The sequence below is a fragment of the Macaca thibetana genome, chromosome X (assembly GCF_024542745.1).
Source record: "Macaca thibetana thibetana isolate TM-01 chromosome X, ASM2454274v1, whole genome shotgun sequence".
Taxonomy (NCBI): domain Eukaryota; kingdom Metazoa; phylum Chordata; class Mammalia; order Primates; family Cercopithecidae; genus Macaca; species Macaca thibetana.
The window spans coordinates 73,933,498-73,958,006 of record NC_065598.1 but is presented as its reverse complement, the minus strand read 5'-3'; the positions used below and the strand labels follow the sequence as shown (position 1 = coordinate 73,958,006).

Below are 24,509 nucleotides of genomic sequence, written 5' to 3'. Positions count from 1 at the left end.
TGACATTAATCCTGGGAATATGCTGTACCTCAATGATACAGCAAGCACTCTAGTCCCATGGATTCAAAACTCATGCTTAAGAAGAAAGGAAAAAGTTAAAAGATCAAAACAGACACCTAAGCCTTACAAAACAATCAACACCAGACACATTACCTTTAATTCGCTGAACACCTTGCAGTTTCCCAATCTTTCCTTCAATGGTGCTAGTACATGAATGGCAGGTCATCCCTTCCACTTTCATCTTCAGCATGACTTCACCAGCTTGAGCCATACTATGATCTTCACAAGCTCCTGACTTTTTCTCCAGTGTTCCAGTATCTAAACTGAGATCTGGAACTAGCTCTTTTATCTGATTGGCATTCACTATAGAAGGGATTATTGTCACTGCTACAGCTCTTTGCTGAGGGTAAATTTTAATGTGTGTCACACCCTTGGTCTTGAGCAATGTGCTTTGGATATGGTCCCATGGCAAAGCCAGTGAAGCCGTAACAGTCAGAAACAAGGTGTCAGTTAAAACAGGGAGAGGGTCAGGATTATGGAGAACAGCATCAAAGCCCATGTCCTCAATAGCTTCCTGTAGGGTCTTTGGAGTCTGTAGTTTAGGGTCATAAATAATAGTTGCATTTTTTTCTTCCAGTGATACCTTTTGGAAGGAAATTCCAAAAGTCAGTTTAATTAAATTCTATCACATAGGATTTAAAATATCAATCATCACACCACATTCAAGAAGAGTGAGACAACTCAGTCTAATGGAGTTTCCCTATTAGTTTTCATTTTTACTCTTCTTGTTAGAAAGAAACATAAAATGTCTTGTGTACCTACAAGAATGGTAAAGTTATATATGCAGACATATGTGACTATGGTACCTATCAGGCATTTGAAACATGTATATTGACAAACACACCCTAGAATTTCACAACAGAGTACAAGCTACTCTTTCCTTCCACCTCCTTTCATAAATTACTCCAACACTTCACACTCTACCAACTGAAAAGGTTATACATGAAACAGGATCAGCTCCAGAAAAACAAAAGGTAATATAAAGTTTAATCTTTTAAAATGTTCAATTTCCTAAAAATATGTATAACTATTATATATCATTTTTAAAAAATAAAAATAATGTTCAATTAGGATAACTTTGTTGGCAAGAAAAAGTATAAACATGCCAGTTTATGAGTGAAGGCAGTATTCATAGGATTTTATAGCATATACTCCTATATCCCCCTAAGTCACTACAGCATACTATTAATTTTGTTCAAAATAAGAACATCTTTATTGTTTTGCCCAATTAGATGATAAAACAATTATTATATTCTTAAAGCTTAGTTACTGCATATAATTTAACTACTGTCATGACTGCATCTTTTTGGCTGACATCTTACAAAGATTCATGATGAAGATACATAAACACACACACACAGACACACACACAAATATCCGGTTGGGAGTCAAAACATTTAAATTCCAGCATCAATTCTCCACTTATTAGCTAACCACACTTATTAGTTCTACCATCTGAAAAATGAGAAAATATGTCCTATTATCTTCCAGGGCTATTATAAGGATCATATGAGTAAATAGATAGGAAAGTTCTTTGTAACAGCAGTGAATTTATAAAATTAAACATTGAGCAACTACTATTTATTGAGCACTTATTATGTGTGTCAGGAACTGGGATTCTCAGGATACAAAGCTGAACATGTCACAGGAACAATAGGACAGAGAATACAGAAAAGGGATACCCATTCATCCCTGGGAATAGGGGTCAGAAAAGTCTTCTTAGGAGAGATAATACCTGAGTGTTAAAGGACAAACAGGAATCAGCAAGGATATATGAGGCAGGGAATTTCAGACGAATGGAAACAAAAAAGTAGAGAAAGGTAAGAGGCTTGAGAATTCAGCAACTGCTCTATTATGGGGTTCTATATGCCAATTATGGTTGTGATTTATCCTATAGGTAATAGAAAGCCATGGAAAAGTTAAGCAGAGAATTATGTGATTAGATTTTCATTTTAGAGAACGATCATTCTGGAGGCAATGTGGAAGATGACAGTGGAATAGGGTGGAGTGATACAGGAGGGAGGACTATCAGCTAGGAGGCTACTGCAATAGTAGTGCAATAGAGGGTCTGAATTAAGACATGAATATTGGGGACAAAGAGAAAAGAGGCAGCTCCAAGATACATTTAGGAGGATAGGGCCTCCTAACAAGATGTATAGGGTAAAGGAGGTGACTTGAATGACTTAAAGGTATCTGGTTTGGGACAGTGGATAGATAGATGGTGGTGCCATTAACTGATATCAGAAAGAGAGGAGGAAATCAGGAAGAAATTAAGAAGTTAAAGTGGAGGGAAAGGAGAGATGATAAATTCAGTGCTGGACCTATTGATTTTTGAGATGGCAGTAGGATATTAATATTCAAAAAGCAGTTAAATATGGGTGTTATTAATTTCTAGTGAAAAGCCTTGCTCTATAAAATAAAAACTCAAAGATATAAGTAATTCAGCATAGAAAATATCTCTTAAAATTGTCTACAATAGTTAGTTAAATCTTTTACTTATTTTAATGAACATATTTTTATTTTTTCCTTTAGCTTGATAATTGATGACTGTGTATTTGGGTGAAAATGTGAAATGTACCCATGGCATGGAAAGTTTCTAAGACTCTGATAATTCTACTTGGCTAGTTGGTTCTTAGGGATGGAGGAAATCACTAGCATAAATGATCCAAAACAGAAGTGGAGAAATAATTTATATTTGGTTTTGGATTATACTATATAACATTTTCCATGAAAAAAAAACGCAGAATAGTCAAACCACGTATAGTTGAGACATATACTACTGAAAGAGATGCAATATAACAGTAGCCACCATCAAATGAAGGCTTTTGTGTCCTTGTGTTTTTAGAGGGCCTCTTTTAAACTTTAATTTCACTCCCCTGAGGTGATTTTAGGATTAAGAAAATGACTGTAAATAATTTAAACTTTCTGACTAAAGGGGAAGATGGAGAACAGAACAGTAGTTTCCAGGGGTTAGAAGTAGGGAAAATGGTAGCAAGAGGGAGTTTTTTAGGGGTAACAGGGCTGCACTATGTCCTGATTGTGTTGGTGTTAAACAAATCTATACATGTGTTAACATTCACAAAACTAAAACAAAAAATTCATAGAACTATATACCCAAAAAAGTCTATTTTACCAGATGATTTTTTTTAAACAAAAAAATTATTAAATAAGAATAAAAATTCATTTCCTCGGTTGCACTAGCCAAATTTCAAGTGCTCATTGGACAATGTGCTTAGCCCTACCAGACAGGGCGGATACACAGTATTTCCATCATCACAGACCATTCTTGGGTGGTATTGCTCTAGGTACTACTATACTTTTTCTGATAAAGTACCAAGGTAAAGGATTCTTGCCCTTCAAATACGTTGTATCTGGCACATCTTAAACAAGACCTGGTTCCCCTGTACCCACCCGCTCCCCGAAAATATCAATTTACCAACATAGCCAGTCAGAAATTGTTCTCATTTTAAAAGCAAAAATCACTTCGTCAGGCCGGGTGGCACACGCCTGTAATCCTAGCACTTTGGGATGCTAAGGTAGTTGGGCAGATAGCTTGAGCTCAGGAATTCCAGACCAGTCTGGGCAACATGGTGGAACCCTGTCTCTACAAAAAGTACAAAAATTACCCAGGCATGGTGGCACACTCCTGTAGTCCTAGCTACTCAAGGGGCTGAGGTGGGAGGATTGCCTGAGGCCGAACGTCAAGGCTGCAGTGAGCCAAAATCGTGCCACTGCACTCCAGCCTGGGTGACAGAGTGTGGCTCTGTCTCAAAAAAAAAAAAAAAAAATCACTTTGTCACTGGATGGTTTGCTATACTTTCTAACTGCTTTAGCCTATCTTTTATTTATAAAAGGCATAAGAAAACTATGCATAAAATTCTGTACAAAAGAGAAGTCAGAGTACCCTATGCTATTTGCACGCTGCAGATGAGAAAACACTTCCTTTAGTAAATTCTATTTCTGTTTTAAAAACTGACCAACCACACTCAGCACAAACAAAAGTATCCGTCTTCAGGGTTAACAGCACTCAACTTTTCCTCTGAATGTTAGATAGCAAAGAGACTTTTCAAACCTAAGGTCTCAAAGGAAACAAATTCACAGTACAGCTCTGGGTGCTAAATCTTTGAGCAGGAAGTCAAAATGGTACTTATAGGCCAGGCACGGTGGGTCACACCTGTAATCCCAGCACTTTGGGAGGCTGAGGCGGGTGGATCACTTGAGATCACAGTTTGAGGCCAGCCTGGCCAACGCAGGGAAACCCGTCTCTACCAAAAATACAAAAATTAGCTGGGCGTGGTGGCGCATGCCTGTAATCCCAGCTACTCGAGAGGCTGGGCCAGGAGAATCACTTGAACCCGGGAGGCGGAGGTCGCAGTGAGCCAAGATTGCGCCACTGCACTGCAGGCTTGGCGGCAAAGCAAGACTTCGTTTCAAAAAAAAAAAAAAAAAAAAAGGTACTTACGTATTCAACAAATATTTAGTACGTATTCAACAAATATTTACTGAATGCTCATTATGTGCCGGCAGTATGCTAGCTGCTAGAGATACAATGGTGAGCATTTCCAGGCAAACTCCATACAGCTGGAAAGTGCTGGCGGCAGTCTGATTCTGGGTCTGTGCTGCTCTCCTTTCATACGTCCTCTAACCCCAACCCCTGCTCCAAAAATAATCTCCCTTCTCTGCCCTATCCCACCTTCCTCATTCCCCACATTGCTCCAATATTTCAACAGCTTGTCTTTTTCTCATAATCTTTTTTAGGAACCAAGGCTGTTATTTTTATTTTCAGAGGAACTATTTTTCCATTATATCAATCGTTCCTCTGGGCCAGAGTGGTGACTCATGCCTGTAATCCCAGCACTTTGGGAGGCCAAGGTGGGTGGATCACTTGAGACCAGGAGTTCAAGACCAGCCTGGTCAACATGGTGAAACCCCATCTCTACTAAAAATATAGAAATTATCTGGGCATGGTGGTGGGCGCCTGTAATCCCAGCTACTCAAGAGGCTGAGGCACAAGAATCGCTTGAACCCGGAGGCGGAGGTCGCTCCACTGCACTCCAGCCTGGGCAAGAGAGTAAAACTCTGTCTCAGGAAAAAAAAAAAAAAAAAGTTCCTCTGAAAATAAATGTAACAGCCTACAAATTATAAATATAGCTTATAGGAAAGACTGACGATGGAGGACTATTCTCTGTTATTTTGATAAAGGCAGTAGTGGGAGAGAAAAAAGTAAAATATACCAAACGTACTGTGTGGCCTTCATAGTATTAATGGTGGTGTAGAGTGCTGTCACAGGGATTGTAAAGATCCTTTATTTTAATCTTTGTGGTGTTCTGTGTCTCTTGAAATGTCAAACATGAAATTCAGGCACAGTATACTTTATTTGCATATGATTTCTGTATAATTTGCATAAACCCACAAAGACTGCATCTTCTATTCTTAGGCAATATGAAAGCTAGAACCTTAAACAAATCACCCTACCTCTGAGGGCTTCAGTTTCCTGAGACTAGATAAAATAATCTTTTCAGTTCTAACTTTCTATAAAAACTAAAAAACTATGTTACTGCCACTTCTTAGGTTGTCATCAGTACATGTTTTCTCTTCTGTATTCTTTCTTATTTGATAAGGAAAGGTGCTATAATCTGAAAATGTCCCTCAAAAATTCATATGTTGAAATCCGAATTCCCAAGGTGATAATATTGGTGGGAGGGCCTCTGGGAGGTGATTAGATAATGAAGACAGAGCCCTCAAGACTGGGATTTGTGCCCTAATAAAAGAGGTCCGAGAGAGCTACCCTGTCCCTTCCACCATGTGAGGACACAGGGAGAAGGTGTGCCATACATGAACCAGGAAGTCAATCCTCACCAGACACCAAATTTGCCAGCACCTTGATTTTGGACTTCCCAGCTTCCAGAATTGTGAGAAACACATTTCTGTTGTTTATAAGCCACCCACTTTATGGTATTTTCTTATAGGAGCCTGAACAGAATAAGACAAAGGTGATCCAGGTTCCTATATGAAGGCCAGGAAATTGAATAAATTGCCCAAGGAACCCAACAAGAAAATGAAAGAGCTAGGGTTCAAATGCAGGTGTATGTAACTCCAAAATCTACACTCTTTCCATCTATAAATGATTAGGCTAGATAATCTACAATTTCCTTGGAAAACTAAAATTCTATGTCTATGTTTGAGCAATGTATGGCTTATAAATAATCTGAACAGTATACAATATTTCTAGTGTTTGAACCAAATTTTAGTTGTTTTTTCCCCTCACATTTCACATATTCTCCCATGCTAGTTTAAATTTGAAATGGTTTTAAAACATATTTGAGTTTTTAACAGAACTGACAATCAGAACATTCTAATATTTCCACATTTTTAAAAGTCACTATGGGAAAATAACTTAGCTCAAGTTTTAGCACATTGAAATTCCTTTTAATCCCCCAGGAATCAATTTATACACGATCATAATAAATTCAGGTTAGCATGCTGCTCAGTGTGGGAGTCTTCAGATAGTTTAAAGCTTACTTTCTTACACTTTCATATAACAACTCAACATAAAGGTAATAAGAGATTTTTCACAGCTTGAAAGGATTGTTATTTTATAGATGTGGAGACTGAAATCAGAAAAGTGAGATGATTAATCAATTATCCTGAATGTCTAATATGTTTGATTCACCACCCATAATATACTTTTGAATCAACTAAAAACTATTTATAATAAACAAAACGATCCTCATTTATAATACATACAGTCTCAATACAAATTACATTATGGTTTGTTGAAAAATAAAATGTGTTTACATTAATAGGGCAACACTCTATTTGATATTTCAATATAGAATATTGAAAATTAAAATATCATAAGAGGAAGCCATCAAGCTCCATTAACATTTATCCTATTTGAGTAACTTAAATAAAGGTTACCACTTTAAAACTTTTAAATCAGATTATAAACTAGAAAAAGACAATTCTTAAAAACTAAATAATAGTTCAAAATCAATCTAAAACTTCAAAAATCAAATATTTTAAGATGAAAAAGATGCAGATTCTGTTAGTTTTTATTACGTTGTAGCATTGCTTTTCACGAACTAAACTATCTTTAAACTGAGTACTTTGTCAGAATTCTCATTTCTAATATATTCTCATTCTCTCCCTCTCGCTTTCTTTCTCTCTCTTTTTAAAAGACAGGGTCGGCCGGGCGCGGTGGCTCAAGCCTGTAATCCCAGCACTTTGGGAGGCCGAGACGGGCGGATCACGAGGTCAGGAGATCGAGACCATCCTGGCTAACCCGGTGAAACCCCGTCTCTACTAAAAAATACAAAAAACTAGCCGGGCGAGGTGGCGGGCGCCTGTAGTCCCAGCTACTCGGGAGGCTGAGGCAGGAGAATGGCGTAAACCCGGGAGGCGGAGCTTGCAGTGAGCCGAGATCGCGCCACTGCACTCCAGCCTGGGTGACAGAGCCAGACTCCGTCTCAAAAAAAAAAAAAAAAAAAAAAAAAAAAAAAAAAAGACAGGGTCTTGCTATGTTGCCTAGGCTGTTCTCAAACTCCTGTTCTCAAGCAATCCTCCCACCTTGGCCTCCCAAAATACTGGGATTACAGCATGAACCACTATGCCTGGCCATTTCTAATGTATTTTCACTTTGCTTCAAAAATTATACAACAAATGTATGATTGTTTGCTATAAAAATATAAATACAAAAATATACAAAAGAAATAGTGAAAGTCCCTCTTTACACCATTCCTTCACTGCTAATTTTTTTATCTTGGATTTGACCTTCCCCTGATCCTCAGAATAGAGTTCAACTAAATCAGAAACCTAATCCTCTTTGAAGCTGATTCTACATCTTCATAGATAAATGATTATTACCTACTAATGTATAATAATAAAAATGCCTATGTTACCCTAATATAGTATTGGTGACAGAGCACCAGTTTGAAAAACAGAATATTCAATGCACTGTCATTTGCCATAGAAAAAGCTAAGAAGCCAAAAAAAGAGTCCTACATAGAAAGAAAAAATATTAGATGGGTCTCTATATATTGATGTGGAACAATATCTAAGATATATTTGCTAATTTAAAAAAAAAGCAAGGTGCAGAATGATGTGCATAGTATGCTTCCATTTTTAGAAAAAGTGGACACACACACATCAAGTATATATACTGATGTACATGTAAACAGTTTTGGCCAGGCACGGTGGTTCACGCCTGTAATCCCAGCACTTTGGGAGGCTGAGGCAGGCGGATCACCTGAGGTCAGGAGTTCGAGACCAGCCTGGTCAACATGGCACAAAACCCGTCTCTACTAAAAGTACAAAAATTAGCCAGGCATGGTGGCAGGCACCTGTAATCCCAGCTACTCAGGAGGCTGAGGCAGGACAATCACTTGAACCCGGGTGGCAGAGGTTGTAGTGAGCCGAGATCACACCACTGCACTCCAGCCTGGGCGACAAGAGCGAGAGATTCCATCTCAAAAAATTAAAAAAAAAAAATTTTTATATTAATAGTCTTTCTGGAAGGATACATATACATAGGACAACTGGTTTTCCTTGGGAGAGGAATTTTACTCTGTATATGTGTTACTTTTTCAATAATAAAAACACCAATTAATTGTAAGGGGAGTAACGAATGTATTTATTGATCCAAAGGAGGAATTTAGTAACTGCTAGCATTTATGTAGTCATTTTCATTTTATTTTATTTTATTTATTTATTTATTTATTGAGTTGGAGTCTTGCTCTGTTGCCCAGGCTGGAGTGCAGTGGCATGATCTCAGCTCACTGCAACCTCTGCCTCCAGGGTTCCAGCGATTACCCTGCCTTGGCCTCCTGAGTAGCTGGGATTACAGGCGCACGACACCACGCCCGGCTAAAGTTTTGTATTTTAAGTAGAGATGGGGTTTCAACATGTTGGTCAGGCTGGTCTCGAACTCCTGACCTCGTGATCCGTGATGTGGTCATTTTTCTAAAGGATAGTCTATATTAAGAGAATGGACTATAGCCTTTATCTAATCAAAGGGGAAAAGCACTTAAAAAGTTAGCATTGTAAGTTTCAGGGACAAACTAATTTGTTAATAAAGCATTAACCTTTGGAATCATTCAGTACTTATATCTTATTAAATTTGTTTTTACATTTCTACTTTCAAAAAGGCCAAACAACCCCAGAGAAAGATCTTCACATTATCTGCCTATTTTACTTTTCCTTTGAACAGACTACCGGGGTGATTAAATTAAACTTCAGGTTAATCCCTTTAAAGTCTACAGTCTTAACACTGGCAGGACAAACAAGAAGATTACATTTATGTACTGTATAACTTAGGACATAATTTCCAAAATGTATTTAAATTCTAAAGTTGCAAAGGCAAACAGTCATATTCTATTTATTCCAAAATTAGAGATTTCCTGACTATTCACTGTCTTTGAATTCTGTTAATTAAAGCTCTAATCTGTTCTGCTGTTGCATTTTACAATAAAACAACTTACTCAATTTAATATCACAATTATATTACTTCATTCCAAACACTACCAAGAGCTCCTTGACTTAGTTGAAACACTCTTCTCTCCAAATCTGGTTTCTAAATGAACTGCATCTCAGGCTTAATTATAATCCTAGAAGTTATGATACAGAAATATTATTTTTTGTGTACATTTCTTTTTTAACTTTTATTTTAAGTTCAGGGGTACATGTGCAGGTTTGTGATATAGGTAAACTTGTATCATAGAGGTTTGTTGTACAGATTATTCTGTCACCCAGGTATTAAGCCTGGTTCCCATTAATTATTTGCAGAAATTTTAAGCTTTAACATTCTTTAAAAAGTAATCAATATTTATGTATGATCATGTTGAACTACATTCTGACTATAAATTATGTTTGGGCAAAGACAGTTTTCTATATGATGTCTAGAAAGAGAGGAATTCACACTTTGTGGCGTCTGAAACTTAAACAATTTGAAGGGCCTTCTTTAAAAAAAAGTATACAAAACCATAAACAACAAAATTTTGTACCAAAGAAAATATTCCGAGCGCATAACAAAAATCATAAGTTATATGGCCGGGTGCAGTGGTTCACACCTGTAATCCCAGCACTCCGGAAGGCGGAGGGGGGCGGATCATCTGAGTTTGAGACTAGCCTGGCCAACATGGTGAAACCCCATCTCTACTAAAAATACAAAAATTAGCCGGGCATGGCGCCGCGTGCCTGTAATGCCAGCTACTCAGGAGGCTGAGACAGGAGAATTGCTTGAACCCAGGAGGGCGAAGGTTGCAGTGAGCCGAGATCGCACCATCGCATTCCAGTCCAGACGACAGAGCAAGACTCTGTCTCAAAAAAAAAAAAAAAAAAAAAAAAAAAAAAAAAATTTAAATCACGAGTTATGTTTTTAAAGCTAACAAATATCATAAAAATCCATAACAAAAACATTTTTATTAATAATGCCTGATATACCTCTCTGATACTTTCTTTTCCTATATTTTTGGCTGTATATTCTTTAGTGCTTCATTTGACGACTTTATAAAATCACTTGTATATAAAGAAAATAAAAATAGTTAAATATTTTCTCTAGATAAAATTTTTTTTAATTAATGATAGTTTAGAAATGTTCCTTTCAACATAACAACTAGGCATTGATAAATTTTTAGAGCTGCTGTCAAATTTGAGAAAAGAGTTTCTTTCATATATGAGCTGTAAGACTTCAGGGCATTTCAAATTTACTTGTGAAGTGACTAATCTTACATATTCTTTGAACTGGTAACATTCATTTACCAGTTTTACACTGAGCCCCACACCTTCCTGTCATGATGCTTAGTGAGTTGGCACCATGAGTAGTAGGGGTGTTCCAAGAAGCCATCCCTATATCAGAATTCCTTGCAAAAACTCCACTATACACAGAAGTGACAAAGAATCACCTATATAGTCAAATAGCCTACTAACCCCGAACTAAACATATCCCCAACTCAACCTCCCCTTAGTCACATCCCCAAAATGCTCATGGCCACTCCAATATCACGCTAACACAAAGGGGAGGTCTAACAGAAGAGTCATCGAAGTAGAAATGGACAATGGTCTTGAAGGGCTGTGGTTAAATTTTTTTTACTTTTTCAAATTGTACAAAAACACATGACCATGTAAACACACTGCTGATACTCCTTCTAGAGTCTTAGAAGGTCAATGCAAATGAGGAGCTCTGAAACTTAAGCTTCATTAACTTCACAGGAAATCTGTCTCTGGCCCTCGAAGACTTCACACTTAGTAAAATATTTTTTAAAAAAAGAAAAAAAAGAATAAAGGTTACTAACATAAGGGCTTTTGACTGAAAGAAGAGAGGCAGAGTTGAAAAAGGCAGAATAAGTGTATTTTCTTTTATTTTTAGCAATGAAATTATGAATGTGCCCTGGAAAGTAGTCTTGAGTATCTGTCACCGGGATTTGTATAAATCACTGTTGACAACACAAAGTGCTTTCATATTATATTGCTGTTATTCTTCATTTTCAATGTAATCAAAATTCAATTGCATTTGTTTGACCTTAAACAGATCTTATTAAGCAGTGGTGAACTTTGGGAAGATGCAGTGGAAATAGTCATCTTATATATGACTGTGATGCAAACAGGCTGTTTTGGGAAGCAAGAATGTATTTGCAAATATCAAAGCAGAATCTAGTTTTATAGTTATGCATGGATATGTTGGCAGAGACAAATATTCACCTACAATAGTTTACTAGACAGAGAGTTGAGGGTTTTGGAAAATACTTTAGCTGTCAGTAGACAATAAGTACCTAAGTCACTTGGCAAAAAATTACATGAACTAGTTTCCAAATGGTTAAAACAGCTTTACTGCAATTAGCAGACACTACTATATAATTAGTAAGGTTCAGCTTCTGTTCTGGCCCTCAACACCAGCCCCACCTTAGATCAAGTGGAGGAGGTTTAATTAGTTTCATTTGAGGATAAATCAAATGCATGTGTCATACTTATTACTCATTGAAATTAAGCGACTCATTTTTAAAGCGTTAGCACTGAGGTTGCAGAGCTACTTTTGCTATTCTCTTTCCTAATCAACAAACTGCAAAATATGCCTTTAACTTTTGCATAGATATGATTAGGGGAAAATATTTTTATATAAATTTGAATATTTTGAAGATAAATACATAAAATAATTACCTGTCATCTCTCAGCTTTTCCAACTTGGCTCTTTCCCCAAAGATCATTAAAGGCAACTGTATCCCTGTTCGGGGATGTTGCTGGAAAGAAGCAATGTGGGAGCCTCTAAGACTGGAGTTATGCCACGGTAGATGGTGAATACAAAACAAAAAAACAAAACAAAACAAAAAAACTCTACCTTTGGAGCATGTGAAAATGGAAAGTTCCTATCTAAGTATTCACATGGATGTCAACAGTACAGAAAACTTAGGAGAAGGAATACATACTATGCAAATAAAACTTTTCTAGCCACAGCTATCAACATAGTCTTAGCTAATCAGAGTGTAGAGTCAAGAAATGAGAAATACTGCATTTTCCCTCACACAAATAGTAATGTGGATCCAAAGTTTACTCTCTGGCCAAGATGAATATAAAACTTAGACATGGAAAAAATCACCTACAGTTTCAGATTAGGAAGAGAAGAATTGTCCACATATTAGCACCACACTTCATAGGACTCTTGAATTAAGGAAATGTATCAGACTTCATAGAGAGTAATGATGGGCTAATCAGCCAATTTTGGGTAATAAAAACAAGGCAAACTGAAACCAATCTACTCAAGATCTTATGAGAAATCAGAATTTTAGATAAGAATACTGCAGAGATAAAGTATAAATTCTGTATTTCACTAAAGAGCCAAGACTATTTTGAAATCTCTGAAAAATAAATGGTAAAAATTAATGTTTAGATCAAGAATAGTTAAAAAGTAGAGCTGTCACAAGTATCTGATCTGGAGACACAAAATATTGTAGTTCCAATGTAATCATTCATGCCCTTAAAAATATAATGAGCTTCTGATAATTAGAAAGAATCCATCATGTCCCTAATTTTGAATTTTGTGCTAAATCTGATGTCCAGTTGGACAAAGCTTTCATTATAATGTAAACATCTGCTCCTGGTAGTATGTCAAAAAAATGTATTGCATGTGAATCTCAACTAGTCATAGGAAAACCATTCTGGTATTGATGCAAGCTGATCAAATTCCAAAGGGGCATTAACTTCCCGCTATTACTGTAATGAACATTGCATAAAAGCAAAATTACAGAGAACCTCCAGCAAATAGAATTACCACCAATATAAAGTTGTTTTAATGACAAAATAACATTAAAATGATAAGTATATTACACAAATGAGAATACAACTCAGCTAAAATGACACATCCAATACTGACTCATTAAGGCCTGGCAGTAAAAATAAACATGTTTAAAAGTAAGTAATTCAGGCCGGGTGTGGTGGCTCATGCCTGTAATCCCAACACTGTGGGAGGTCGAGGCGGGAGGATCACCTGAGGTCAGGAGTTCCAGGCCAGCCTGGCCAACATGGTGAAACCCCATTTCTACTAAAAATACAAAAAATTACCCAGGAATGGTGACGTGCACCTGTAGTCCCAGCTACTTGGGAGGCTGAGGCACAAGAATCGCTTGAACCCAGGAGCCAGAGGTTACAGTGAGCTGAGATGGTGCCACTGCACTCCAGCCTGGGCGATAGAGTGAGATTCTGTCTTTAAAAAAAAAAAAAAAAAAAAAAGTAAGCATAATATTTAAGCAAAAGCTTCTGTATGTTATTGTCAATACAGTAGGAATCCTCAAGCTTTTGGCATGAGATACTGTTAATTCTTTGGATCCTGAGATACAAGTTGGAGAGAAATAGGAAAAAAATATGTTCAAAAACAAACTAAATAAAGCATGGGAAAGAGTACTGAAATTATACATACTACAATTAGGGCTGAGAATTGCGAAGAGTGACAAGGGAAAGGGGCGGGTAGGGGTGGTGGCAGGGGGTGGCCGAAAGGCTTAGAAATGGCAACTGGTATGGAGATATACTACGAAGTTCCAATCTACTAGTCAGAGACATCTACCTTAACAGAATACAACAGGCAGGAAGGCCTAGACCAACTCTTAGGACCATCCGCAAAACACATTATTAACTTCAACTGATAAGAATGGCATGCAAATAAATAGCAAGGATTTTTCTAGGTGATGGGTATAGGGTAGATCCTTGTACTATTAATAGTTTCTCCACCTTTGTGTATGCTTGAAATTTTTAATGAAAAGTAAGTCTTCTTTGACCAAGTGAGGCTTATCCTGGGAATGCATGGCTGGTTCAACATTTGAAAATCAATCAGTGTAATTCACCATCTTAACAGACTAAAGGAGAAAAATCATATGATCATCTCTATATACAGAAAAAGCACTTGACAAAATTCAACATCCATTCATGATGTTTAAAAAAACCCTCAGCAAACTAGTAATAGAAATAACTTCATTAATCTGACAAATAGCATCTACAAAACTCTACAACTAACACAATGCTAACAGTAAATGACTGAATGTTTCCCCCCACCATCATTCACTCTCACCACTCCTAATCAAAATTGTAATGAAGGTTTGATAATACAAGGGAAAAAATAAAAGATATACAGACTACAAAGGAAGAAATAAAACTATGTGACCAGGCGCGGTGGCTCACACCTGCAATCACAGCACTTTAAGAGGCCGAGGTGGACAGATCACTCAAGGCCAGGAGTTCAAGGCCACCCTGGCCAACACGGCGAAACCCCAACTCTACTAAAAATACAAAAATTAGCCCGGTGTGGTGGCATGTGCCTGTAGTCCCAGCTACTTGGGTGGCTGAGGCATGAGAATCACTTGAACCCAGGAGGTGGAGGTTGCAGTGAGCCAACATTGTGCCATTGTACTCCAGCCTGGGTCACAGAGTGAGACTCTATCTTAAAACAAACAAACAAACAAACAACAACAAGAAAAACTATTTATATACCTTGATGACATAATTACATAGAAAATCCCAAGAAATCTACAAAAAAGCTAGTAGGTTTGATAAGTCAGTTTAGCTAGGTTCCAGGATACAAAGTCAACATACAAAAACCTCATAATGAACAACTGAAATTAAACTTAAATTTAAAATTTTAAAAACAGTACCATGTATAACAGCATTCAAAAACATAAAGTACTTAAAAATAAATCTAACAAAATATGTACAGAAACTGCATGCTGAAAACTACAGATTGCTGATAAAAGAAATCAAAGAATACCAACATAAATAGACATATACTATGTGCATGGATTGGAAAACTCAATATTGTTAAGATGTTACTTCTGTCCAAATGGATCTGTAGAAAAAACACAATCTCAATGAAAATCCCAGCATATATTTTTATAGAAACTTACAAACTTTAAAATCCATACAAGATTCTAAAATTCCTATAAGATTTAGAATCCATATAAGATTCTAAAATTTATATGGAAAGGAAAAGGGCCTAGACTAACCAAAACAATTTTGAAAAAGAAGAAAGAGTTAAGGAATCACAGAATCTGATTTTAATGCTTATTTTAATACTTATTATAAAGCTACAATAACCAAAACTGTGTGGTATTGGCCAAAGGACAGACATACAGATCAATGGAACAGAATAGCGCAGAAAGAAATAAACCAATAAATATATGGTCAATTGATTTTCAACAAAGGTTCACAGGCAATTCAATGGAGAGAGAACAGACTTTTTAACAAATGATGCTGGGAAAAATGGATATTCATATCCGAAAAAAAAATTAACTTCAACCAGTATCTAACAATGTATACAAGTTAATTCAAAATGGATCATAGACCTAAACATTAAACCTAAAATCATAAAGTCTTTAGAAAAAGACATAGGAGAAAAATCTTTGTGACCTTGAGTTAGGCCATGATTTCTTAGATATACTAAAGCATAAGGCATAAAAGGAAAAAAGGTGGATAAACTGGAATTCGTCAAAAATAAAAACTTCTGCTCTGCAAAAGACACTTTTTAAGAGACTGAAAAGACAAGCCACAGACTGGAAAAATGTATTTGTAGAACACATATCTGACAGAAGACTTATATTCAGAATATATAATCAAAATTCAGTAACAAGAAAACAAAGAAAACCCAACTAAAAATTTGGCCAAAGGGTTTAACACACATTTCACCAAAGAAGGTATACAAATGCCTAATAAGCACACGAAAAGATGCTCAACATCATTAGCCATTAAGGAAATGAGAATTAGTGACATAATATTACATACCCATTAGAATGTCTATAATTTAAAAGACTGACAATACAAATTGTTGGAGAGAATATGGAGAAAATGGAACACTTTCAAAGTGGAACACAAACATTGCTGGTGGGAAGACAAAATGGTATTTCTACTGTGGTAAATCATTTGGCAGTATATCACTTACCAATGAGGACACCACATATGGGCTCTGTCACAACTATTCAACTCTGTGGTAGTGAAAAAAAGGGCTGTACACAATACGTAAATGAATGAGTGTGGCTGTGTTCTAATAAAACTTTACATTACTAAAACTTTACTTATAGACACAAAAATTTGAATTTCACATGCTTTTCAAAAGTTCCTAAATATTTTTTTTTATTTTTTTTCAACCATGTAAAAATGTAAAAGGTATTCTTAGCTTATGAGCCATATGAAAGCAGTTGGCAAACTGGGTTTGACCTGCAGATCATCATTTTCCAGTCCCTGCCATATATGCATGAAGTTTCTTATGATAACCATAGGTACTTCATGCAGTATTCAGAAGGCTTTTTTATAACCTGAACTACATCTTTAACCACAGTGTATCTAGAATGTTGTTGATGCTCAAGGAATGTTAAACAATAATAGCGTCTTCAACTTAAAGTCCAAGAGTCTGAAAAAAACAAACAGAAAAACCAATAATAGAGTCTTTCTTAGGCATATCATACAAGGTGTACTAATAATTTTGGCTGGGCATGGTGGCTTACACCTGTAATCCCCACACTCTGGGAGGCCCAGGTGGGAGGATCACTTGAGTCCAGGAGTTTGAGATCAGCCTGGGCAACATAGTGAGATCCCCATCGCTACAAAAAATAAATTAAAAAATTAGCTGGCATGCAGCTGGGCGCAGTGGCTCACGCTGTAATCCCAGCAGTTTGAGAGGCTGAGGCGGGCGAATGACCTGAGGTCGGGAGTTCGAGACCAGCCTAACCAATATGGAGAAACCCTGTCTCTACGAAAAATACAAAATTAGCTGGGCGTGGTGGCACATGCCTGTAATCCCAGCTACTCGGAAGGCTGAGGCAGGAGAATTGCTTGAAACCGGGAGGCGGAGGTTGTGCTGAGCTGAGATCGCGCCATTGCACTCCAGCCTGGGCAAGAAGAGCAAAACTCCACCTTAAAAAAAAAAATTAGCTGGCATGGTGGTGCACGCCTGTGGTCCTAGGTACTTGGGAGGCTGAGATGGGAGGATTGCTTGAGCCTGGGAAATCTAGGCTGCAGTGAGCTGTGATTTTGCTACTGCACTCCAGCCTGGGTGACAGAGAAAGATCCTGTCTGAAAAAAAAAAAAATTAAAAATAAAAACCAAAGTATACTAGTCATTCTCTAGACATTTTCTCTTCAATTTTTAATTGCAAAATAATCACCATGTTATAAAAGAAAAAGAAAACCTCAACCCATTGCCTGAGAACATATATTTTAGTTCAGTATGATATTCAGAGTAATAAGCAGTATATAAATACTCATATACTTATAATATAATATAAATCTGTAAATATACAACCACAATATCAAGATTCCATGTTCAGATGTTTTTAAATTGAAAATATATCTTTTTTCTTCAGAAGAGGAATTAATAGGTCAAAGAAAACTTATTTAGCTTCAAGATAAGAAAAACAATAGTTTTTATTGCCAAATGTGTCAGTGTCTCTGCTTCTAACTCAGTGTTAGAAGTAATTTCTAGTAGAATTCTCTTCAATGGCATTTGACTTCAGTTTCCAAAGAGTAACTTACCTTAATGTGATGCACGCCATTCACTTTTCCAATCTGCTGCTCAATGGTCCAAACACAGGAATTGCAAGTCATACCCTCAACAGAAATGGTAACAGAATTCACACCCATACTTGGATCCATTTTGATTTCCTCTTTACATTCCTGTTAGAAACAATAAACCCATTGATTTCAGCCATGCAAATAATCTTTCCTTAACTTTTCCCCCACCTCCCCAATTAAAAATATGCTATATTTTATATATGCTCAAGTGTCATGTTTAAAAAATTAAAATCTGCTAGTAATAAAATATGGTAAGCATTCTTCTTGCTTAGAAAAAAAAATTCTCATTACCTTTGATGAAGTAAAGGAAAGTTGTTTCTATGGCTATGCTAACTAAAAATAAAAATTTCAATACTTTAATACAAGTAACTAGCTTTCATAGAGTGCTTTCCTGATTACTAAAGTTTCCTATACATAATCTCATTTAACATTTGTAAGTAGAAATTAAGAACTAACCAAAAATGCCCCAAATCCTTACAACAGCCAGCGATGTCCCACATGATTTCCCATGCCTGTCCCCCTCGAATTTACCTGACCTCCTCTTCTACCACTCACCAAACCCTTCTCTGTGCCAGTCATACTGGCCTCCTGGCTGTTACTCATGTAAGGATGACTCCTCACTCAAGGCCTTCGTTTTAGCTATTCTCTTGCTTTGGGACTTTCTTCTTCCAGATAACTGCTTGGCTAACTTCTTTGTCTGCAAGTCTTTGTTCGAATCTAACCTTAATGAGGACTATGCTGACCATCCTATTTAAAACTGCAACCTACATCCCTTCCACACAAACATACTCTGATTCCCCTTACCTCTGCTTTTTCTTTTGCTTTCATAGAACTTACCACCTGCTAACATACTCCATAATTTGCTGCTTTATTCTGTTTATTGCTTATTGTCTGCCTTCCTGTGGTGGTTTTAACATATGCCCACAAATTCTTTGCTACTGCTCCTTCAAGAGGTGGAATTTAATCCTTTCCCCTTCAGTGTGCCTGAACTTAATGACTTGTTTCTTGGTTTTTGTTGTTGTTCTGTTTTTTTTTGTCTTGTCTTGTTTTGTTTTGTTTTGAGACAGGGTCTCATTCTGTCTCACAGGCTGGAGTGCTGTGGCACGATAGCTCACTGCAACTTCCGCCTCCCAGATTGAAGTGATTCTCCTGCATCAGCCTCCCCAGTAGCTGGGATTACAGGCGCATGCCACCACATCCAGTTAATTTTTTGTATTTTAAGTAGAGACAAGGTTTCACCATGTTGACCAGGCTGGTCTCAAATGCCTGACCTCAAGTGATCCACCGGCCTCACCCTCCCAAAGTGCTGGGATTATAGGCATGAGCCACCACACCCAGCCTAATGACTTGTTTCTAATGAATAGACTAAGATAGAAGTGACAAGGTGTAGCTTCCAAGACTAGGTCATAAAAAACATTGCAAGAGGAGAAAAAAGCATTGTGTTTTCCTTGTTGTCCTCTCTCCTGAATCATGCAATCTGGGGGAAGCCACCTACCATGCATGAAGACATACAAGCAGCCTTATGGAGAGGTTCATATGGCGAGGAACTGAGGCCTCATGTCAAAAACCAGCAAAGATCTAAGGCCTCCTGCCAATATCCAGGTAAGTGAACCACCTTGGAAACTGCTCCTTCAGACCCAAGTTAAGCCTTTAAACTACTGCATCCCTAGACACCACATCGACTAAAACTTCATGAGACACCCTGAGCCAGAACCACCCATCTAAGCTGCTCCCAAATTACTGAGTCATAGGAAGTCAGATAATAAATGTTTGTTGCTTTAAGCCACTAAATTTTGGGGTTATTTGTTACAATGCAATAATTAAGTAATACATTTCCCACTAGAATAAAAACTCCATTAAGATAGGACTGTTTTTTCACTGATATTAGGCTGAACCACCTAAAATCATCATAGTCAAACACTGGCAATTTCACATAAATCAATCTAATATATACCATGGAAACAGTGGTTCCTCTGATGAGGGGAAATGAGTGGTTAGGGAACAAGGGTGGGAAAAAGAATTTTCAGTGTATAACCTTTTGTACCTTTTACTTCAAATGGTATAAAACGTATTACTACATCATTTTAGTTTTGGTGAGCTCAGAGAAACTTTAACAGAAAATGCTGAACCATGCCCACTGCTACTAACAAAGCAAGATGATTAATGGACTCTTGTAACTTCTCCAACTAGTTTCTGTGGAGCTTTGAACAATTAGACCACCCAGTCTATGGTATTATGTTATAGAAGCCTGAACTAAGACATATGCATTCTTTTTAAAATTGGGATATAATTCACATGCTTTAAAATTCAGCCTCTTAACCTACAGAATGGGAGAAAAAATTTTGCAATCTACCCATCTGACAGAGGTCTAACATCCAGAATCTACAAGGAACTTAAACAAACAAAAACCATCAAAAAGTGGGCAAAGGATATGAATAGACATTTCTCAAAAGAAGACATTTATGCAGCCAACAAACATATGAAACAAAGCTCAACATCACAGATCATCAGAGAAATGCAAATCAAAACCACATTGAGATACCATCTCACACCAGAGCGGCAATTATTAAAAAGTCAGGAAACAATAGATGCTGGCGAGGCTGTGGAGAAATAGGAATGCTTTTACACTGTTGGTGGGAATCTGAATTAGTTCAACTATTGTGGAAGACAGTATGGTGATTCCTCGAGGATCTAGAACCAGAAATACCATTTGACCCAGCAATCCCATTACTGGGTATATACCCAGAGGAATATAAATCATTCTACTATAAAGACACGTTCACACGTATGTTTATTGCAGCACTATTTACAATAGAAAAGACTTGGAACCAAACCAAATGCCCATCAATGATAGACTGGATAAAGAAAATGTGGTACATATACACCATGGAATACTATGCAGCCATAAAAAGGAATGAGATCATGTCCTTTGCAGGGATATGAATGAAGCTGGAAACCATCATCCTCAGCAGACTAACACAGGAACAGAAAACCAAACACTGCATGTTCTCACTCATAAGTGGGAGCTGAACAATGAGAACACATGGATGGACACAAGGAGGGGAACATCACACACTGGGCCTGTTGTGGGGTGGGGGTTGAGGGGAGGAAACTTAAAGGACGGGTCAATAGATGTAGCAAACCACCATAGCACACATAAACCTATGTAACAAACCTGCACATTCTGCACATCTATCCTGGGTTTTTTTTAGAAGAAATGAAAAAAATTCAGCCTTTTAAGATACCCAATTCAGTACTTTTTAGTACATTCACAAGGATGTGCAACCGTAATGACTATGTAGTTGCAGAACATTTTCATTACTCCAAAAAGAAATCCCATGCCCAGTAGCAACACTCCCCATTCCTCTCTACTCACAGTCCTTGGCAAACACTAATTTATTTCCTATCTCTATGAATTTGCCTGTACGGTCATTTCAAATAAATGGATTCATTCAATATGTGCCCTTGTGTGTCTGGATGCTTTCACTTAGCATAACGTTTTCAAGGTACATTGATGTGTAAAATGTATCAGTATTCCATTCTTTTCACTTTCTTGATGGTGTCCATTGAATCACAAAAGCTTTTAATTTGTGAAGTCCAATTTATCTTTCTTCTTTTGTGTTTTTTGTGTCATATATAAGAAACCATCGCCACATTCAAAGTTATGAACATTTACTGCTATGTTTTCTTCTAAGAGTTTTTGTAGTTTTGGCTCTCATATTTAGGACTTTAATCCATTTTGAGTTAATTGTTGTACATGGTGTATGGTAAGGATCTAACATACATTGTTTTACATGTAGATGTCCTGTTTTCCCAACATCAGTTTTAAAACATTCTTGAGATGTAGTTCACATATTACATAATTCACACATTTAAAGCGTAGAATTCAATAGTTGTTAGTATATTCACAGACATGTGCAACCATCACCACAGGCAATTTCAGAACATGTTTTTCACCTAAAAACAACAATAACAACAACAAAACATACCCCTTGGCTATCAGTCATCATCTCCTCAGTCTTCTGTCCTAGGCAACCACTATTCTATTTTGTATAGATTTTCCTCTTCTGGACATTTCATATGAATGGAATCATGTAATATGTGGTCTTTCGTGACTGGCTCCTTTCATGTAGCATATGTTCAGTGTTCATTCATGTTACAGTACATATCAGTACATAATTCCTTTTTATGGCTGAATAATATTCCACTGCATAGATATACCATATTTTATCTATTTGTCAGTTGATGAACATTTGGGTTGTTTCCATCTTTTGGCTATTATGAATAATGCTGCTATAAACATTCATGTACAAACTTTTGTGTTTTCATTTCTCTTTGGTAATACCTAACAGTAGACTTGCTGGGTCATATAACTCTACGTTTAATTGTTTGAGGATCTGCCAGACTGTTTTCCAAAGGGACTGTACCATTTATTCTCCCATCAGCAGTATATGAGGGCCCCAATTGTTCCACCTCCAATACCTATGATCTTTTTTATTCTACCCATCCTAGCAGGTGTGAAGCAGTATCTCATTGTGGCTTTGATTCACATTTCTCTGATTACTAATGATGACAAACATCTTTTCATGTGCTTATTGGGTATTTGTATATATTTGAAGAAACGTCTATTCAAGCACTCTACCCAATTTTTAATAAGGTTGTTTTGTTGCTGTTGTTGAGTTGTAAGAGTTCTTTATATTCTTGGATATTAATCCCTTATCAGATATAAGACTTTCAAATAGTTTCTTCTATCCGGTTGGTTGTCTTTCATTCTTTTTTTTTTTTGGAAATAAAATTTGCTTTTAATAAAAATTTATTTTTTACATTTTTAAAATTGCAATTTTCAGGACATGTAAGAAAAATATTTTTCCTAATACTGAAATAAGCATATCTTTGGTATAGAAATCACACCCTATGTGCAATCTTTAACTTAAAAAAAAAAAAGTCCAGCGCTTTTACACTGTTGGTTGGAGTGTAAATTAGTTCAACCATTGTGGAAGACAGTGTGGTGATTCCTCAAGGATCTAGAACTAGAAGCAATCCCATTACTGGATATATACCCAAAGAATTAAAAATCATTCTACTATAAAGACACATGCACATGTATGTTTACTGTGGCACTATTCACAATAGCAAAGACTTGGAACCAACCCAAATGTCCATCAATAACAGACTGGATAAAGAAAATGTGGCACATATACACCATGGAATACTATGTAGCCATAAAAAAGGATGAGTTGATGTCCTTTGCAGGGACATGGATGAAGCTGGAAACCATCATTCTCAGCAAACTATCACACGAACGGAAAACCAAACACTGCATGTTCTCACTCATAAGTGGGATTTGAACAATGAGAACACATGGACATAGGGAGGGAAGCATCACACACTGGGGACTGTCAGGGGGTGGGGGTTAGGCGAGGGATAACATTGGGAGAAATACCTAATGTAGGTGATGGGTTGATGGCTGCAGCAAACCACCACGGCACGTGTATACCTATGTAACAAAACTGCATGTTCTGTACATGTACCCCAAAACTTAAAGTATAAAAAAGAAAGTTCAGAACCAGACCTAATATGCTAAACAAAACTATTCTTTACCCTTCCATCTGCAGCCTTTCATTGCACCATTGTGGAGCTTCAGAATATCATTCTGTACGCATCACCATATCTACAAAGAATTAAGATGTCATATCAAAGATATCCAGAAGTCATATATGGTACAGAATTAGATGGCTTGATCATTGAAACATAATACAAACTACCAAAAAGCGACATAAGATACAGAACAAACAAAATAGGACATTGTCACTAAGGTCAAATAATATCAAAACAATCATGCTATTTAAATTTGACGTATTGGAAGCAAAGTAACTTAGTTAGAATTATGTAAATAACTTGTAAAGCTCCAAAAGTCATAGTATAGAGCCATAAATCTGATAAGGCACTTTAAAGACAGCAATCAAACATATAAAAATACAAAAACAAAAAATATTAAGTGTAAAAGCAGTAACCATAGAAATAAATAGGAAAAAAATTCATTCTTTCTAGACAGTCTTTCATTTTCTGAAATAAAGACTTCTTAGGCTGGGCGCAGTGGCTCATGCCTGTAATCCCAGCACTTTGGGAGTCCGAGGCAGATGGATCACTTGAGGTCAGGAGTTCGAGACCAGCCTGGTCAACATGGTGAAACCTTGTCTCTACTAAAAATACAAAAAATTAGCCAGGTATGGTGGCACACACCTATAATCCCAGCTACTAGGGAGGCTGAGGCAGGAGAATCATTTGAACCCAGGAGGCGGAGATTGCAGTGAGCCAAGATCGCACCACTGCACTCCAGCCTGGGAGACAGAATGAAACCATGTCTCAAAAAAAAAAAAAAAAAAAAAAAAAAGACTTTTAAAAATAATC

At 36.9% G+C, this 24,509-nt stretch overlaps 1 protein-coding gene and 1 pseudogene across 3 annotated transcripts in view; both read right to left on the bottom strand.

Moving 5' to 3' along the window:
* LOC126946307 (S-phase kinase-associated protein 1-like) overlaps positions 1-24,509 on the bottom strand; it is a 682,386-nt pseudogene that overhangs the window by 536,048 nt on the left and 121,829 nt on the right. The gene's annotated exons all lie outside the window — the stretch shown is intronic.
* ATP7A (ATPase copper transporting alpha) overlaps positions 1-24,509 on the bottom strand; it is a 144,276-nt gene that overhangs the window by 61,962 nt on the left and 57,805 nt on the right. Inside the window, exons 1-3 of one of the 2 annotated variants that reach the window (XM_050776292.1) lie at positions 18,060-18,158; positions 16,472-16,939; positions 154-643 (exon numbers count right to left, since the gene is read on the bottom strand). In XM_050776292.1, coding sequence (XP_050632249.1) covers positions 154-559 — 406 coding nt within the window. In that variant the 5' untranslated portion in view covers positions 560-643; positions 16,472-16,939; positions 18,060-18,158. Of the gene's footprint in view, positions 1-153; positions 644-16,471; positions 16,940-18,059; positions 18,201-24,509 lie in introns of those variants that run through there. The other variant, XM_050776291.1, reaches the window with a different exon arrangement.